Source organism: Pipistrellus kuhlii, unplaced genomic scaffold (assembly GCF_014108245.1).
Source record: "Pipistrellus kuhlii isolate mPipKuh1 unplaced genomic scaffold, mPipKuh1.p scaffold_m20_p_30, whole genome shotgun sequence".
NCBI classification, from domain to species: Eukaryota; Metazoa; Chordata; class Mammalia; order Chiroptera; family Vespertilionidae; genus Pipistrellus; species Pipistrellus kuhlii.
Genome location: NW_023425530.1, coordinates 314,093 through 332,624, shown reverse-complemented (window position 1 = coordinate 332,624; position 18,532 = coordinate 314,093). Strand labels below are relative to the sequence as shown.

Below are 18,532 nucleotides of genomic sequence, written 5' to 3'. Positions count from 1 at the left end.
GGTCATATTGGAATTTTTTTTTAATATTAGAGGATATTTGTTAAGGCAAGGATAACCCGAGACATATTGGAATTTATATTTATACTCTATCCACTGCCAGCCGGTATTTTTGAAATGAGCATTCATAGGACATGTGCTAGGTATTTCACATCAATTTAAATATCGTATTATGAGTTTCAGGTCCAACCCAAATTTATTTAGGCTTTTTTAGTCTTTTCTTAAATCGGTTAAAATAGGAATGCAAATACCTTAGGAATATCACAGCCTTTTATATTTCAAAATTCTGTAGACAGTAATTGACCCAAAAGACATTTCTTAGCAGTGTGAAATGCACACCCGGGAATTCTAACACCTCACACCGGTGGCTGTACTGAAACGAGTTCTGCGTGCAGTCTGGGAACACAGAGCCCTGCTTCGCACGGAGCAGACCCTGGGCCCCGGGCTGCTGATTTTGAGTTAGGGGAGGAAGTCGGGGGGAGGGGGAGTTCTGTGTCAAAGGTCAAACCCAAGCACAACCCAGCCTTGCTTTATGACGTCACTATTGAGAGGTTTGTTCTTAAAAGACGGGCACAGATTAACGGTGACTTTGTCGCCGGACGACCCCTGCTGCCGCAGGTCACTAGACCCTCCTGTCCCGTCCAGGCTCCGGCCCGGGGCGCTCCGCCGAGAGACTGAGTCAGGATTTCCGGCCCAAGAGCAGGACTCGAGGCGGGCCGCGGCGCTGAGGCCGGAGGCTGGATTGTCCAATCAGAGTCATGGAGAAGGAGGGCGCCTGGGAGAATTGTCCAATGACGGAGAAGGAGCGGGTTTCAGAGAACTGACCAATCAGGGTGAGGGGCTCCGAGCATCTTCCAATCAGGGCCGGAGGCGGGCGCGCTGGCGGCGTGGACGTCGCTCTCACAGGTCGAATCGCGGGGCCGCGGAGAAGACGCGCAGGAACCGTATTGGGAAACGATCGGGAGGCGTTGAGTGCGCGGGGCCGGGGCTGGTTTGACCGGCATAATCGTCTGGAAGCGGCTGTGGGCTTGGGTCCCCGCGCGCCATCCCTAACCTCCGGGTCCCAAACCGAGTCTCCTTCCTCTGCTCGGCGTCCTGTCCCTTCCCCCGGGGGAGGTCGCTGTCCCGGCCGGAGTGCGCCTTCTGCCTTGGGGGGGAAGTCCCAGCGCCCTAGCCTGTCCCCGTCTGGGGGCCGCGGGTCCTGACCGGGGTGTCCTCCCGCTGCCCAGGGGCAGGGTCCCGGCTCCTGGGTCAGAGATAGAGCCCGGGCCAGTGTGGCTCCCAGTCTGGGCACATGCCCAGGTCTCAGACCTCATTCCCAGCAGATCTGCAGGAGCCAGCTGATTGATATCTCTCTCACGTCTTCTATCGATGTTCTCTCTCTAAAAATCAATAAACTATTTAAAAACAAAAGAACAGGAGGTCAACATTGGTTCAATCTAAATGGTTTATTCGTATTTTGGCAGTTTTACGTGCAACTGTGTGTGTACGTGTGTGTGTGTGGTGCTATTTTATGATGTATCAGGGGTCCTCAAACTTTTTAAAGTGGGGGCCAGATCACGGTCCCTCAGAGAACTGGAGGGCCGGACTATATGAACTACTAATTCCTACTGTAACACCTCGGCTGCGCTCACTGCCCAAAAAACCTGGCGGGCCGGATCAGACTCCTCGGCCCGCAGGCCGTAGTTTGAAGACCCCTGATAGATTTATGCACGCTGCCACCAAAATCTGTTCATTACCATAAAGATTTCTCTAGAACCCACTCGTTTTTGTTTGTTTTTAAAATATATTTTTATTTCAGAGAGGAAGGGAGAGGGAGAGATAGAAACATCAATGATGAGAATCATTAATTGTCTGCCTTCTGCATGCCCCCCACTGGGGATCGAACCTGAAACCCAGGCATGTGCCATGACCTCCTGGTTCATAGGTAGATGTTCAACCACTGAGCCATGCTGACTGGCCGGAAGCCACTGTTTTAAGGATACTTCAAATCCTTGATGCATCTGCTATGTGGTTATTTACTCCCTCCCCCCCTTTATTTTTTTCTAGAAAGAGAGGAAAGAAGAGGGATAGAGAGATCAAAACACTGATGAGAGGGAAATATCATAGCTTGGCTGCCTCCTGCACAACCCCTACTGGGGATGGAGCCTGCAACCCGAGCAAGTGCCCTTGACCGGAACTGAACCCAGGATCCTTCAGTCCACAGGCTGATGCTCTATCCCACATGTGTCAAACACAAGGCCCGCGGGCCAAATCCGTCCCGCCAGGCCTTGCAATGTGGCCCGCACCGCGCTGTCATCACTGCACTCCGCTGCGTTTCCATCACAATGACAGTTTATGACTGTTCAGTAAACCATTCGGCCCGCGATTTAGGCTGGATTTTAGATTTTGGCCCCTTCTCTGATTGAGTTCGACACCCCTACCTATCCACTGAGCTAAACCAGCTAGGGCTCCATTGATTTTTTTTTTTTTTTTTTTTTAAAGAGAGAGTGGGAGGGAGGGAGAGAACATCAACATGAGAGAGATGTTCTCCCACATTTTACCCACAGAGCCATACCAGTCAGAGCCTGATTTATTCTTTTCATATAATCCTCAGAAATAAGAGCTTTTTTCTTCTAGTGTTCTGGATGCCTGCTTCAGATGCTCTGAGACTATCTTGGGTCTGTGTGGGCTGTCACAGTGACAACTCTTGGAGCTGATCCACCAGACTCATGCTGGGCGCGCAGCAGGATTTTTTCCTTGTCACCATTATAAATGGAATCCGAGGCTGGAGCACTGCTCCCATTCCTGTTATTGCTAAAGTGCAATTTGGCCCATGAGTGTTACAAAGCGAGTCCCCAAGAGATGGACCACCGGAGCCAATTTGATTAAGCATGCTAGAATTTATTACAGATTCGAATCTGGACTCAAACCATGGCTGACGCAGCAGCCGGTAAACACCCAGGTAAGAGCCCCGATGGAGGGGCAGTCCCTCCAGAGCGCTCACACAAAAACACAGACAAACACACACCTACCGCGGCCAGTCAGGCTCTTCGGAATGGGGGTCCCTCATGGTCCTGGCTGGGGATTCCAGTCATGATCCCCAAGGACCACCAGGGAGCCGAGTCCGATGCAATAAACAAAAGAGCCATCTCCATGCTAGCATGGGCTGTCCCACTCACGCCGGCAGCATGGCGGTAGAGAGCGAATTTCACCCAAACCAGGGGTTTTACTCAGGTCGGTGATGTCACTGCCTCGGCTAACCCTGATTGGCCCCTCAGGACTAAATTCTAAAGACTGGGGACAGCCCGCAGGGTAGGTTCCCAGTCACACCCTGCTTGACACTGGAATGTGGCCCTATCTTGCCCATAATACAAAAGCAGAACTAAAGGTTATCTACAGTTTCTACCCCTGAAGCTACTGAGTCAGTGGGAGTCAATCTCCTGCAACTACCCTATTGTTCAAGCAAGTAATTGAAGGTCGAAGTCAGATAGCAAGATTAAAATTCAAACAGCAGTTTTTACCCTAGTATGAGTGCTGCCATATTTCAATGAGCTCTGTCTTCCTCCATCCTAGAGGTCCCATCTGTGACACGCACCAATTGTACTTATGAATTAAAAAATATATATATTACAATACTATGTTTGCGTTCTAGGAAAATTTTTGTTGCTCCATATAGACCAAATTTTTAATCAAGAACCGCCCCCTCCCTCCCCCCCCGTCAATGGTGTCCCACTTTACCAATGTTAACATTTGGTCACCTTAGGTTAGGGCCATGATTTTCTCTTTAGCTTAACAAAAACTCAAGCCTTGTGGCCCTTAGTCACGGGATGGCCGTTGTTTCTGGCTGTGTGAGGGGTCAGGGACTAGCCAGGGGAAGGGCTAAGGCTCACAGGGGCTGCGGAGAGGAGACTGAATGCCAGGCTGGGCTGAGCAGGGAAGGCTGAAGCCCACAACCACACCTGAGACCCTCAGGCCCTGTCTGTGACTGTCCAACGAGGGGAGATTGGGGCGGGGCCGACAGGAGCGGGTGAGGGACTGCCCAATCAAGACTTGGGAAGGGGGCGGGTCTCAAGAACGGTCCAATTATGGTCTGGTGGCGTGACGGGGTTAGCCCAGTCAGAGTCCTCAGGAAGGGGCAGCCTGGAGTTCCGTCCAATACGTCGCGTGCCCAGTCAGCGGGGAGCCGCGCGCTCACTCCGGAGGCGGGCGCTCCCCTCCTGCGCGCGGGGCCGGGGTGTCCGGTCACCTGGTCCCTCTTCCCCCGGCTGCGGAGCCGCGGAGAGGGCGGCGCCCCGAGAGCCCGGGGCGCGGTCGCGAGATGGTGAGTGCGCGCAGCGGGCCGAGGCCGGGATGTGTTGGTTCGAACCGGCCGAAACCGGCTGCACGCCGCGCGTCCCCCCGTTCCCCCAATCCTTCCGAGTGCCCTTTCTCGGTGCGGGGAGGGCCGGCGTCGTGTCCCGGCTCCGAGGCCGTGGCCGAGCTGGGGACCGAGGAAGGACCGGACGCCGCTCTCGCGGGCGGGCGGGGGCGGGGCGGGATGGACGCGGTGGGAGGACCGAGCCCGCACTGACAGATAACAGATCGGACTCGGTTCAGACTGTGCCTGGGGACAAGGCTGGCCTCAGAGCCGTGCCCGCCCCCAGGGAGACGGCCTTTCTGCTCCGCGGCCGAGGCTGAGCGGGAGGCGGCCTGACCGCGCTGCCACCCTGCGGCCGCGCATCCCGGCGCGGGTCAGCGGGCTTTGGTCCGGACAGGGAGGGGCGATGCCTGCGCCTGTCAGGACGACAGTAACTAGTAAAGCTTGGACAAAAAAGACGGGAAATTGTGATCACTAGGACAAGCCTGTGAAGTCTGAAAAAACCCAGGCTTTGTAAGAAGAGATTTTCATTCAAAAGTTACCGCACAGGGTGGGGAGAGGGGACTGCTGTGGGGCCCAGGCTGTGCAGCAGGGAGGCCTCGCAGGCCAGGCCATCTACCAGGCACATGAGTCAAACACAAGGCCCGCGGGCCAAATCCGTCCCGCAAGGCCTTGCAATGTGGCCCGCACCTCGCTGTCATCACTGCACTCCGCTGCGTTTCCATCACAATGACAGTTTATGACTGTTCAGTAAACCATTCGGCCCGCGATTTAGGCTGGATTTTAGATTTTGGCCCCTTCTCTGATTGAGTTCGACACCCCTACCAGGGTCTCAAAGCAGGGCTTTCCGAGTTTTGCATTTAGAGAGAGGAGTTAACAGATGTTGGGAGAGCAGGTCCCGGACGCCAGTGTGTTCTCAGGAGAGGGTGTCCGTGGGCTAAAGCTGGGGACAGGCCTGAGTTCAGGGTTCTGGGGTTAGGAGAGAAGCTCAACGAAGCTCTGCTTGGAGGAACAGTGCGGCCCAATGTAGGACCCAGAGAACCGGATGTGGGGTGTCTGCCTCTGGCTTTGTCAGAGGTAGAGGTGGGAGACATCTGAGAGTCTTATGTAAGTCAGGGTTCCTGCCATGGGCCTTTTCCCAGGACAAACGGCTGGGATGGTTCCTTTCACCGTCGTGGATGTTTCCAGAACAGGGTCAGAGGGACTGAGTCAGCTCTGTGACCCGGCACCTGCACACCTCTTCTGTGCCCGCCCCAGGCTTTGGCAGATTTGCCTCGCTTCTTCCTGGTAGTGAGGGTAGGTAAGCGTCTTGGGTCTTTGTCTGTCCTGCTGACTCATATTATTCCCCCACTTAACCGGAGATGCCTCTGAGGAAAAGTGTTTCAGATACAATAAGCGTCCTCTCTTTTATTCAGATTGTGGGGGAAATGCAGTTTCACATCTTCATACAGGGTTGGTGGAGATCTACATGAAAAAGATTCATAAAAATCAGTGACTCTTCCATTCAGGGTGCACAGTCTGTGGCACTTGATGTTAAAGATTAGTGCAAGTTTTGTGAATTGTGACTTGTAATGGCTGGTTTGGCATCATTCACAGAGTTGCTGGAGTTAAGTATGATTTGTGCAAACTGAGTAAGACTGGGAAGGTCAAACTTAGGGAGTGAATCTTTGGATTTTACTGTTGGAGGGAAATTGATGAGTCTGAGAGTTAACTTGGGTCAGATCTTAATGCTTACGTCCTTGGTAAGCACTGAGGCCCTGGAGAGGGCGTTTCCCCACGGCCCACCCCACAACCACAACCGAGGGAGGGAAGGGTATATGGGATCCACAGTTTGATTTCCAGGGGCCTGGAACTCCTTTCCTGGATGGGGTGGGCCATCCTGGACTGCCTGTCAGCAGAGAGAGCCTGGCTGCCAGCTCGAAAGGTGAAGGTGTTTGTGTTCCCATGTGCACGGTGGGAAGCAGGCTGTGGCTCTGAGCTGGCTCACACTGGGCCACTCTTCCCTTTGTTTTCCTGGAGAGGATAGAATTTCTATTAAGGTGACTTTGAGGTCACCATTTCCATCCTATATTAAAAGGAAACCAGGAAATTTCCAGAAACTTTAATCTCTAGAAATAGAATACAATGCTTCCAGTTCCATCTTGATTCTTGTTGCCACTCACCCAGTCCTTGACAGTTGATGGCAGAGGCAGGTGGGGCACCTGGGCACCTAGGGAGAAGGAAACTGACTAAGTGGTATCTTTTAAAATGTTATTTTCACGCCCATTTTGGCTCAGTGGATAGAGCATTGGCTCTCAAACTGAAGGGTCCTGGGTTTGATTCCAGTCAAGGGCATGTTCCTCATTTGCAGGCTCAATCCCTGGCCCTGGTCAGGGTGTGTGTGGGAGGCAACCAATTGATGTGTCTCTTTCACAGAGATGTTTCTATCTCTCCTCCTCCCTTCCACTCTCTCTCTTAAAAAAAAAAAAAAAAAAAAAAAAAAAAAAAGTCAGTGGAAAAAATATCCTCCAGTGAGGATTAACATCAATAACAAAAAGCTAATAATGCCTTTGTCCCACCCCAGAGATTTCACTGGTCCTGGGTCTGGCATGGGCTTTGGACTAAAATAAAATAAAATGTAATTTTCTTCCTGTCACTGTACATGGAACTGAATATTTTATTTTTATAAAATATTTTATTTTTTCTGAAATAGATTTTAAACATTTTTAAAATTACAGTTTACAGTCAATATTATTTTTTATTGCTTTAGGGTATACAACATAGTGGTTAGACAATCATACACTTTATAAACGGTTCTCCCTGAAATTTCCAGCACCCAACTGGCTCCACAGATTACAATACTAGAGGCCCGTTGCACAGAGTCGTGCAATAAGCCTTCCTTCCCCTGGCTGCCAGTTTTCCTCTGGTACCTAGGACTTAGGCCTTCCCTCTGGCCACCGCCTTCCATCTTCTTTCTGGCTGGAGCCTTCAGTCTTCAACTGGAGCATAGCTCCTGTAGCTCCCCCCCCCCCCCCCCCACCTCCTCCTAGCAGGTGCCTGCATGTGTGCTGCCCAGAGGCCTGGAGTGGCTTGGGGGGTGGGGTGAGGGCATCTTTGTTGGGTTAATTTGCATACTCACTCCTGATTGGCTGGTGGCATCATGAAGTGATGGTCAATTTGCATATTTCTCCTTTATCAGTGTAGACTATTGACTATATTTCCTATGCTGTACTGTACATTCCAATGACTCTTTTGTAGCTACTAGTCCGTACTTCTCAATCCCTTCACCTTTTTCACCCAGTCCAACCCCCTCCCCTCTGGCAACCCTCAGTCTGTTCTCTCCCTATATGACTCTGTTTCTGTTTTGTTTGTTCATTTATATTGTTCTTTAGATTCCACATACAAGTGAAATGATGTGGTATTTATCTTTCACTGACATTTCACTTAGCATAATACCCTCTATGTCCATCCATGCTGTCCCAATGATAAGATTTTTTTTTTTTAACATATATTTGATTTTTACAGAGAGGAAGAGAGAGGGATAGAGAGTTCCTATCACCTGAAAGGAATGTTATTGTTTAGACAGGTGGGCCCATTAGTTATTTGCTGCTTTTAACAAGCGCACCTGCCACATGGCTACAAGTTATTATAAGTTACTCGTGTTAGCACCTGCCTCTTCTTTTCTCTGCAGTGTTTCCCAAACAAACAGAGCTGTCTTAGAGCACTAATTAAGTATACAATTTTACCTATATGTTCCCAAAAAATTCTAGTTTAGCACTTCTTAGTTGGGATTCAGGAATCTGTAGTTTAACAACTCCAACAGGTGATTCTCATCATGAGAGAAGTTTGGGAAACACTGTCTTAAGGTATCCCCCAAAAATGTATATGCACTTGGAGTAATTATAGTCAGTGTTTATTTACATAACCAAGAGAAGGAAAAATAAATGTCAACACAAAACTAGTACAATCATGTGCCAAATAACATTTCAGTCAAGGATGGACTGCATATATGAGAATGGTCTCATAAGATTATAATGGAGCATAAAAATTCCTATATTTGTAGCCATTATGCCATCGTAGCACAGGAGTAGAATTGCTGTGTTTTGTGGTAACCATGTTGTCATTTTGAGGAACTGCTGGGCTGTGTTCCAAAGTGGCTTCACCACTTTCCTTCCCATACGCTGTGTGTGCGGGTTCTGACTTCACATCCTCACCAGTACTGCTCTGTCTTCATAGCCAGCTTGGTAGTGTGAACAGATACCTGCTTTAGCTTTGACTTGAATTTTCTTGATGACTAATGGCTAGAATCCTTTGGTGCTTATTGGCCATATGAATTTTTCCTTTTAAGAAGTATCTACTCACATTCTTTAATTATATCATTTGTCTTGTTGCCTTTTTAAAAATTGTGGTCCTATGAGTTTTCTATATGTATTTATGTCTGGAATTGGGTATGTGATTAGCAAATTCTGTTTGTAACCCTGGTTGATGTAGTGTTGCCTTTTCTATACCTTATACAGTTGTGGGTTTGGTTTTGTGTGTGTGTGTGTGTGTGTGTGTGGGGTTTGGTGTGTGTATTTTTTTAGATTTTGAGAGAACACAGTTTTTAAAAATTTCAAATTTAAAAAAAATTTTTTGCCCATTATTTTATTGGTGTTATGTCATCCAACCCAACATTGCTCTAAAATACTCATTAGGTAGTTTTTTTCTCTCTGTTAAAGTTGCCTTTAGCTCTATTCCCGTTAGACCCCTCAGTAATTCTTCTTTGTGGGACGATTTTTCTCAAATTCCAGGCACTCAGTTGTTTATTTGCGAGGCCCTGCTGGCTTGAAAATTTCTTCAGGAACCAAGTTCCCCTTTACCCAACAGTGTGCCAGGCCCCAGGCTTAGCCTACACGTATGCCCAGTGTCCACCTCATCAGGGCAGGGGTTGTGTCTCTGCCTCTGTCCGATATGAGTGGACTAGACCAGGCTCCACAACATTGCTGATTTATAAAGTAAAAGCTGTTCAGATCAAGCAGCGCTGGAAATCTCAGTGTTCATGACTGTCTGACATTCTGGTTCCAGGTCTTGGAGCTGACAATAACTTTTGAGCAAGCCAAGTACTATTTGATTCTTCATTATCTGAACGATGATTTCATTTTCAGTATTTTTTTAATCCTCACCCCAGGATATTTTTCCTATTGATTAAAAATATAAATATATAAATATATAAATATATATTGATTTCAGAGAGGGAAAGATAGAAACATCACTGATTAGAGAGAACCATTGATAGGCTGCCTCCTGCATACCCCCTACTGGGGATCAGGCCTGCAACTGGGGCATGTGCCCTTGACTGGAATTGAACCTGAGACCCTAAGGTCCATGAGCTGATGCTTTAGCCACTGAGCAAAACCAGCCAGGACTCTTTTTCAGTCTTTAACATACTCAGAATCTGCTAAATAACAGTAAAAGCAATTAAAAAAAAAATTATGTATGGACTAGAGGCCCAGTGCATGAAATTTGTGCACTGGTAGAGTCCCTAGCAGCTGCTGGCTGCTGGCCAGCCACACCTCCTGGTCAAACTGCCAGAGAAACTCCTGATTGCGGGGACAATTTGTATACACTTTTATTATCCTATATAATAAAGAGGTAAGGTGCAATATGGCCGCCACCCCCACCCCCCAAATGTGGACACATGATGGCCAGCGGAAGGAGGGGGCTGTTGTGGGTGATCAGGCCAGCAGGGGAGAGCAGTTAGGGGTGACTGGGCCAGCAGGGGAGGGCAGTTGGGAGAGATTAGGCCAGCAGAGGAAGGCAGGCAGGGGAGGGCAGTTAGGCATTGACCAGGCTGGCAAGCAGAAGCAGTTAGGGGCAATCAGACAGACAGGCAGGCAGACGGTTGGGAGCCAGTAGTCCTGGATTATGAGAGGGATGTTGGACATCCCTCAAGGGGTCCCAGATTGGAGAGGGTTTAGTCTGAGCTGAGGGACACACACCCCACCCCCAAGCATGAATTTCGTGCACCAGGTCTCTAGTATATGATAAGTTTATATCACTTGTTCTTGTACTTTGCTTCATGGTTCCAAGCTCTTACCACTATTGACTATAAATGAGCTTAAGTGTCCTAGGAACTGAGTTCCATTCCAACCTCCCCCATCCTCTTGCACATGCTGGTAAAGAGGTGCTTTGTTGAAATAGAATGTGTGGGATGTTTCAGGACATGGTGGTCTTTGCGGATGTGGCTGTGTGCTTCACTAGGGAAGAGTGGGCTTTGCTGGATGGTGCTCAGAGGAAGCTCTACAGAGAAGTGATGCTGGAGACCTTCAGGAACCTGGCCTCAGTGGGTAAGGATGGCTTTATCTCTCACTTAGTCTTTTAAGGAAAAAGTATTTCTTATAATTGTTGTTTTTTTGTTTTGTTTGTTTTTTTAATTGGGCCCAAAGAAGGGCAATATGTTGGGGGGGAAAAAGACAGATGCAATCCAAGCCTTCATGGGACATATCTACTAGAACCAAATGAAAAAAAGTTTTATATATTAAATTGACTTTTTATTTATCTTGAACAAGCCTTGAGGCTCCCTAATTTTTATAAGAATGAGTGCAGTCTCCAGTTTGCTGTGAAAACAGTTTTATGGTTCTCACCCTTGAACTCACACTGTGATTAATACATATTTGTCATGGTCATGCTACAATTAAATTTACACTATACATCATCGCTGGCCATGAAGCCCAAGTACGGGCCTTCTCATAGATTGTATGTTGCCCTCCATCCTCCATCATGAGGGCCTTTTCTCCTGGGGCAGGGCATCAGCCAAACACACCATCAATCTCCTAATTGCAGCTGGGACTGTGAAGAAAGGCTTCATTTAAGGGCCTCTGTGTCTGAGAACTCCAGAGAACAGCAACCCACAGGAGGAAAAGATTCTGGATAAGGGATTGATATTTGGACAAATCTGTTAGAAACATGACTCAATCTGTGTTTGAGAGGGTGAAGTTTTACATTTACCCTGCATTCCTGTTGGACTTTTTATGTATCCTCGTTTACTTGGGAAGACTTTGGCATTTCCTCCTGTAAAGGGAACATTTGGGCACATGCATTCTGGCGTTCCTCCCTACTTTACATTTTTTATAATATTTATCTTTAGTTGGTCTTTTATCTTTTTTTATAGTATCTTAGTGGTCAGGCTGCCATTTTGACTCACTTTTCTATTACTACCAAAGTCTCAAATAGCAAAGGTCCTTAGAGTTTTTCTTTGCTTACAAACTTATTTTTCCTTATAGAATTCATTTATACTTTTGGATAAGTATATGAAAATAAATCCATACATAGTTCTTTTCTTTATTTCACCATTTCTTCCCCAGGAACTTAATTGAATTGTGCTGTTAGTTCTTACAGATTGTTTAACTCAAGTTAAAACCCACGCATCATGTCCTGGGCAGGATACTTTGGAGAATGAACTATTCAGTGAAGAGAAAATACTAAGATTCATAAGAAGTGATTCCTGGTCTGTTTTTGGAGAAAACTTTACAGTTTATAACATTGCAGATGAACACCAACCTCAAGAGCAGCATCTCAGGTGAGAAGCACAGGGGATCTCAGCAGTGTTAGACTAACTTGAAATTAAAGAAAAAGTACAAACCTAGCTAGCTAATCAGTAGGGTACTCAGAATTTTCACAAGACACTACTTTCATAAATGTGATATAGCTATTGAATGTCTGAAACAGAACTAAGATGGAAACAGTGAACAGGAGACCCTGTATGTAAGTTATGGCCCTATTTTAGCTCAGCCAGAGCAAGAAGCTTGTTCCATGATGGAATAATGCAGACAGTACCAAAAACATACTGGTGCATTAAAAATGATAAATACGTGGTCATTAGAACCATCAATAATCATTAATAAAGAAAACATTTATGATCCTTAATCACTAATAGTGTATTTCCTGTTTTGAATAGAAATCATTTTGTGGAGAGAGTCTGTGAAACTAAGGAAGGTATTCAAGGTGAAGACACCCTGAAGCAGATCACAGGTCTTCCTGTGGATGAGAGACATACCACTGGAGTGAAACACTGTGAATGCACTAAGTGTGGAAAAGTCTTTATGGATTGTTCTTTCCTTATAAATCATCAGAGATCTCCAATTGGACACGAGCCTCATCCATGTGAGGAATGTGGACAACCCTGCAGGTTGGTTTCATGCCTGAGTACTCAGGAGAGAACTGATCTTGTGGAGAAGTCCTATAAATGTCAGGATTCTGGGAGAGCATCTAAGAAATATGTGAAGAGTCTCAATAATAAAAACTCTATTGAGTGTAAGAAATGTGGAAAAGCTTTCACCTGCCATTCATCCTTTCGGGGACATGTGAGAGGTCCATGTGGACAGAAAATCCATGTGTGCAAAGTATGTGGAAAAGCCTTTATGTATTACTTCTACCTTACAGGACATGTGAGAACTCACACTGGAGAGAGATCCTATGAGTGTAAGGCATGTGGGAAAGCTTTCGGTAGTCTTAAGTACTTTAGAAGACATATGAGAACACACAGTGGAGCGAAACCCTATGTATGTAAGGAGTGTGGGAAAGTCTACAGGTATTTCACAAATCTGCAAGAACATGCAAGAACACACAGTGGGGAGAGACCCTATGTATGTCAGCACTGTGGGAAAACCTTTAGTCGTCACTCCTCCCTTCGAGGGCATGTAAGAACACACAGTGGAGTGAAACCCTATGAATGTCAGCAATGTGGTAAAGCTTTCAGGTTTCCTGCAAACCTGCAAGTACACGTGAGGACACACACTGGGGAGAGACCCTGTGAATGTCAGCACTGTGGGAAAGCATTTAGGTATGCTGCATCCCTGCGAGTACACGTGAGGACACACACTGGGGAGAGACCCTATGAATGTCAGCAGTGTGGCAAAGCCTTCACTAGTCACTCTTACCTTCAAAAACATGTGAGAACACACAGTGGGGAGAAATCCTATGAATGTAAAGAGTGTGGGAAAACTTTCAGGCAGCTTCAACATTTTCAAGGTCACATGAGAATACACAATGGAGTAAAACCCTATGAATGTAAAGAATGTGGGAAATCCTATAGTTTTCTCTCATCCCTTCGAATACACGTGAGAATGCACAGTGGGGAGAAACCCTTTGAGTGTCAGCAATGTGGGAAAGCCTTTAGTCGTCTCTCCTCCCTTCAGGGACATATGAGATCACACACTGGGGTGAAACCTTATGAATGTAAGGAGTGTGGGAAAACCTTCAGGTATCCTGACAACCTGCGAGTACATGCAAGGACACATACTGGGGAAAAACCTGACGAATGTCAGCAATGTGGGAAAGCCTTTAGGTATCCCACATCCCTGCGAAAACATGTGAAAACACACAGCGAAAAAAATATCTGAATGTCAGCAGTGTGGGAAGATTTTCACATATCTTGATATCTGCAGACACATGTGAAGACATACAACGAACAGACACTCTGAATACAAGAACCATGTGATGCCTTCATCCTTCCCTTAAAATTTGTGGTGTGAACACACTGTAGATAAAACTGTATGGGTGGAAAGAATAAGGAAAAATATTCAGAAAAAAATATATGACTTGGCCTACTTCTTCACAAGAGGCACACTATAAATTCCCAACAAATTTTAAGAGGAAAAATCTTCAGATATATAATACTCCGCTTATTTTGTACATGAAAATTCAGACCAGGAATGGAATATTTTAATTAGTTATTATAAATGTTATTTCTGGTCCATATTGCTGATATGAAAACTTGAGACAAGAAATATTTCTCTTTGTCCCTAAAATACTACATATATTTTATTATCTTGAACTTTTTTCTTTTTCATAATTTAGTGATTTTCTTAATCAAATTTGCAGTTGGGAAAACAGGCCCAGAAAGCCAAAGTGATTTGCTAAATATCATACAACATTTAAGGAATGGGGGGGGGGGGGTGCAGTTAAGAATTGCTGGGCATACCCCCCCCCCCTTATTTTTTCAGTGGTTGAGCATTGACCTATGAACCAGGAGGTCATGGTTTGATTCTGGTCAAAGCACATGCCCGGGTTGCAGGCTCAATCCCCAGTCTGGAGCATGCAGGAAACAGCCAATCAGTGATTCTCTCTCACCATTGACTTTTCTATCTCTCTCTCCCTCTCCCTTCTCTGAAATCAATAAAAATATATTTTAAAAAATTAAAATAAAATGGCAAAATTTTGTTTATATTTGTAAATTCTGAGTGTTAAACATATTATTACTTTTATATTTTGTTCTTAAAATATTTTAAATGTAAAAAGTTTTTTAAATTAGTCTACATACAATATTATATTAGTTTCAGATGTGATTAGATTAAGTGGTTTTTATTTTTTTATGTGAAATTATGTAGTTTTATTTATTTTTATTTATTTTACTCACTGATCTACTGATCACATTAAGTAACAACATATGTACTTTAAAAAAAAATGTGTTGTTGAAGGTATTATGTATGTCCTGTCTCCAGGTAGACAGAGAGTTAGAGTTGAGTTAGACTGCACTCAATTGCTTCTTGAGTGGAAATGCTCCTTTATCTAGTGGCCAAATGTGTCAGAAATGAAGTATTCGGTGCGAAAGTAAAGGAGAAAGGAGGACAACTGTAGGCTTTTCCAGTACAATGTCTACTGAAGGATATACAGTGATCATAATGAAAAATTGTAAAACAGACTTAGTGGCATCAAAGCATAAAGACAGACATGAAAAAGGTGCATGTTCTCTGAATGGAAACTCAATGCCACCATGATAGCAACTCTCCCAAATAAACTTCCATTAAGTCTAAAACTCAGTAGGGTTTTTGTTGTTTTTTAACTTCTTGAAAACTACTTGTTAAAACTAAAATGACAAAATGCAAATGTCTAAAGAGCTACATTTCTACAGAACAAGGTGGAAGGACTTTCCCAGAAACACATGAAGCCATTTAAGTCACATCAGTAACTGGGACAGCACATGCAGCTGGAGGAGGGACCCACAGAGGTCACTGACACTGGACTCTGTGGGACCTGAGTCTCTGCCAGTGCAGGCACAGCCCCAGGGGAGAAATGATGGACATTGTAACACACAGTGGATGAGAAATTGTTATTCATAGGGGACAATGAAGGTCCTTTTATTGACTTGATGTAACATAACCAACTTGCTGAAAATTTAAATAGAACATTTTCAGAACAAGTTAGAGTCAAGTGTTCTATAACTTCCCAGTATAGAGAGTTTTCTAATGTAAGGGGGGAAAGAACAAGCTACAATGGAAGAGAAAGAAAAATTCATTTCTATTCACATGAACACACTATTCACTAGCACAGAATAAAGAGAGTGAAAAGATGCCGAAACCGGTTTGGCTCAGTGGATAGAGCGTCGTCCTGCGGAGTGAAGGGTCCCGGGTTCGGTTCCGGTCAAGGGCATGTGCTGTGGTTGCGGGCACATCCCCAGAGGGGGTGTGTGCATGAGGCAGCTGATCAATGTTTCTAACTGTCTATCCCTCTCTCTCTCTGTGAAAAATCAATAAAATATATATTTTTTAAAAAGAGTGAAAAATAAACAATATTCCAGAGAAAATGTATACAGTATCTGCAAATGAAACAGGATTCCTGCCCAGAGCATCTAAGGAAACATCAGAAATCAATAAACACATAAGTCAATAAAAGGTGACCAAATGACTTAAAATTATTTCACAGAAGATTAAACAACATGACCTGCCTCAATGTTGATCAGTAAAATTCATATGTCACCACAAGGAGATTCTGGGTCACACATTAGATGGACAAAAATTAAATTAGGCAATTTAGGTGGTGGAAACCACCTGAAAGAAAGAACACATAGGAACTAAAGGGGGGGAGGGGGAGGGAGATCAATTCATGGCCTGCTACTAACAGCAAGTGGGATCACCTGGTGTCACAAACTGCATCCTGAATGGAAGAATCTACCACTTATTTATTTACTATCACTTTTCAAAAATATGTATTTTTTTTAATGATCTCAGAGATGGATGGCGAGAGAAGCATCAATGATGAGTGAGAATCATTGATCGGCTGCCTCCTGCATGCCCCACACTAGGGATCAATCTGGCAACCTAGGCATGTGCCCTGGCTGGAAATCCAACTGTGGATGCTAACCGCTGAGCTACGCCAGCCAGGCTCACTACTACTTTTATGAACATTTTAATCCTTATCTCCACCCACCTCATAAAGATGTGGAATTCAGTGTATTTGCCCCAAAATTATACTAGGAGAGAGGACATTTTATGTACTGAGTCAGTTTCTTCCAGAGATGTCCGTGGTTCAACCCCATGACAACAAAGACCTGAGAGTCTACTACTAAGAGTCTTACTTACTAAGGAAAATGGGCAAAAAAAAAAAATTAAAAAAAAATCACTTTACATCTGAAACCTGAGGCTTGAATACGGGGAAACTTAGTGCTGAGTTGGACACAGGCTGCTCACACGTGTCAGGTGACAGAGCTGAATCCTCCCTGAGACCTGTGCTTCTGGTAACATCCATGGAAGGTGTGAGAAGCACTACCCCCTCCCCAATCCATTTATTCTAGAAAAGGGCATGATGCAAGAACCCCCTTCACCTTTCTATCCAGGCTGGTCCAGGTTGGATGCAGGCGCCTCAAATCCCCTTCCATGCTTCATTGTCGATGAGCTGAACTGCTCATCTCCACGGACCAAGCAGAGCAAATGCCTGGTGGCCAGACTTTGGTAGCTTCTCTCCTACCCCAGCCCCCTGCAGCTGGCCTGCCCTCAACCTAAGCCGCTACACAACAGCCCTCCTGAGGACAGGCGGGTCTCAGGGACCTGCCATCCCAACCACACCTGGTTCTTTCTGCATTTGTTCACTCTGCTCTAAAAAAAAAAAACGAGGAGGAGGAGAGGGAGGAGGGGGAGGAGGAGGAGAAGGAGGAGGAGGAGCAGCAGCAGCTGCTATTTGGCCCAACTCTTGAGACACTTGCATATCATATGGTCAGAGTGTTCTTGCCCTGAGTGCACAGACCCCTTTCCCCACTCCTTGTAATATTTCTTTGTAAAGTCTCTCCTTAGGAAGTTCGGGTTTTTTTTTTTTTTTTCATACTTCACTTGTTGGAGACAGGGTGTAAGCTGACAGAAGGGACTGATAAGATTCAGTCCCCCACCTACACCAGGGTTCCCAGACTTGTTTGGATAGCGATTTCCAATTATCAGCAGAATGAGAGTAACCTTTCATGGCTTACCAGAAGTCTGTAACTATTTACTGAGATTTGCTATCTGAGAATTTGCCTTCCTACTTTATGTCTCCCTTAGAGATTAAGAGAACTGACCTCCCAGTCAGTGTTTGTGTATAAAAGGCATTGCGCGTGCCGAAACCAGTTTGGCTCAGTGGATAGAGCGTAGGCCTGCTGACTGAAAGGTCCCAGGTTTAATTTACGGTCAAGGGCATGTACTTTGTGGTTGTGGGAACATCCCCAGTAGGGGGTATGCAGGAGGCAGCTGATCAATGTTTCTCTCTCATAGATGTTTCTAACTTTATCTCTCCTCTCACTTCCTCTGTGAAAAAAAAAATTAAATAAACATTAAAAAAATCAATTATATACAATATAAAATTAAATAAAAATTAAAAAAATTAAATAAAAATTTAAAAAATCAATTATATACTATATACTATATATATATATATATATATATATATATATTATTTATTTATTTATTTATTTATTTATTTATTTATTTATTTATTTTAAAGCATTGCGCAGTTAGTAAAGCTGCTGCAGTCTGTCAATGGCTCGCAGCCCTCCCGATCCCGCTTTCTTGTCTTTCTTTTCTTAATTCCCATCTCCCTACCTCAGCCCGGTTCACCTGTCAGGCTGGCCCTGACATTCACCAAATAATCACAATTGCCCATTTCATACACATACCCATTTTTTTTTTCAGTCTCCTGCTTCCCCACAGACCAGACATTGCGGTGCCCCCCGCCCCCCGCCCCCAGCGTCTGAACAAGGCCCAGCTGACATGAGCCGAGAATATGCTGACCACCGGGAGGCCGGGTCCTGTCACACCCCGTTCCTGCTCACCTTCTTCCACTGAAAAGAAAATCCCTTTTCTGTCTAATTTAAGAGGAGGAGGACGCCGCTGTGAGATCCAAGCATCGTCCCTAAAGGAACAGGATTTGAAATAAAGTCTCCTTAACCTCGTCCGGACAGAGCCGCACCTACCCTACAGCGCCCTCTCATCTCCC

At 45.4% G+C, this 18,532-nt stretch overlaps 1 protein-coding gene across 4 annotated transcripts; it reads left to right on the top strand.

The window, feature by feature from the left end:
• The first annotated feature begins 636 nt into the window (after positions 1–636).
• Positions 637–13,879, top strand: ZNF77 (zinc finger protein 77). Of its 4 annotated transcripts, none has more exons than XM_045589048.1 (5): positions 4,144–4,300; positions 5,479–5,632; positions 10,515–10,641; positions 11,684–11,873; positions 12,252–13,879. In XM_045589048.1, the coding sequence occupies exons 3-5, from the start codon at positions 10,518–10,520 to the stop codon at positions 13,693–13,695; spliced, it is 1,758 nt and encodes a 585-aa protein (XP_045445004.1). In that variant the 5' UTR covers positions 4,144–4,300; positions 5,479–5,632; positions 10,515–10,517; the 3' UTR covers positions 13,696–13,879. The 4 variants fall into 4 exon arrangements, with proteins under 4 accessions (XP_045445005.1, XP_045445004.1, XP_045445003.1 ...); XM_036459806.2 differs by lacking the exon at positions 5,479–5,632 and adding an exon at positions 4,605–4,607 and having other exon boundaries at positions 4,145–4,300; positions 10,407–10,641; XM_045589049.1 differs by lacking the exons at positions 4,144–4,300; positions 5,479–5,632 and adding an exon at positions 637–965.
• The last annotated feature ends 4,653 nt before the right edge of the window (positions 13,880–18,532 follow it).

Coding starts and splice junctions, on each gene's coding strand:
- ZNF77 (XM_036459806.2), top strand. CDS start 10,497: ATGTGTGGGATGTTTCAGGACATGGTGGTCTTTGCGGATGTGGCTGTG. Junction 10,642..11,683: donor CAGGAACCTGGCCTCAGTGG/GTAAGGATGGCT, acceptor TTGTGCTGTTAG/TTCTTACAGATTGTTTAACT. Junction 11,874..12,251: donor CCTCAAGAGCAGCATCTCAG/GTGAGAAGCACA, acceptor TGTTTTGAATAG/AAATCATTTTGTGGAGAGAG.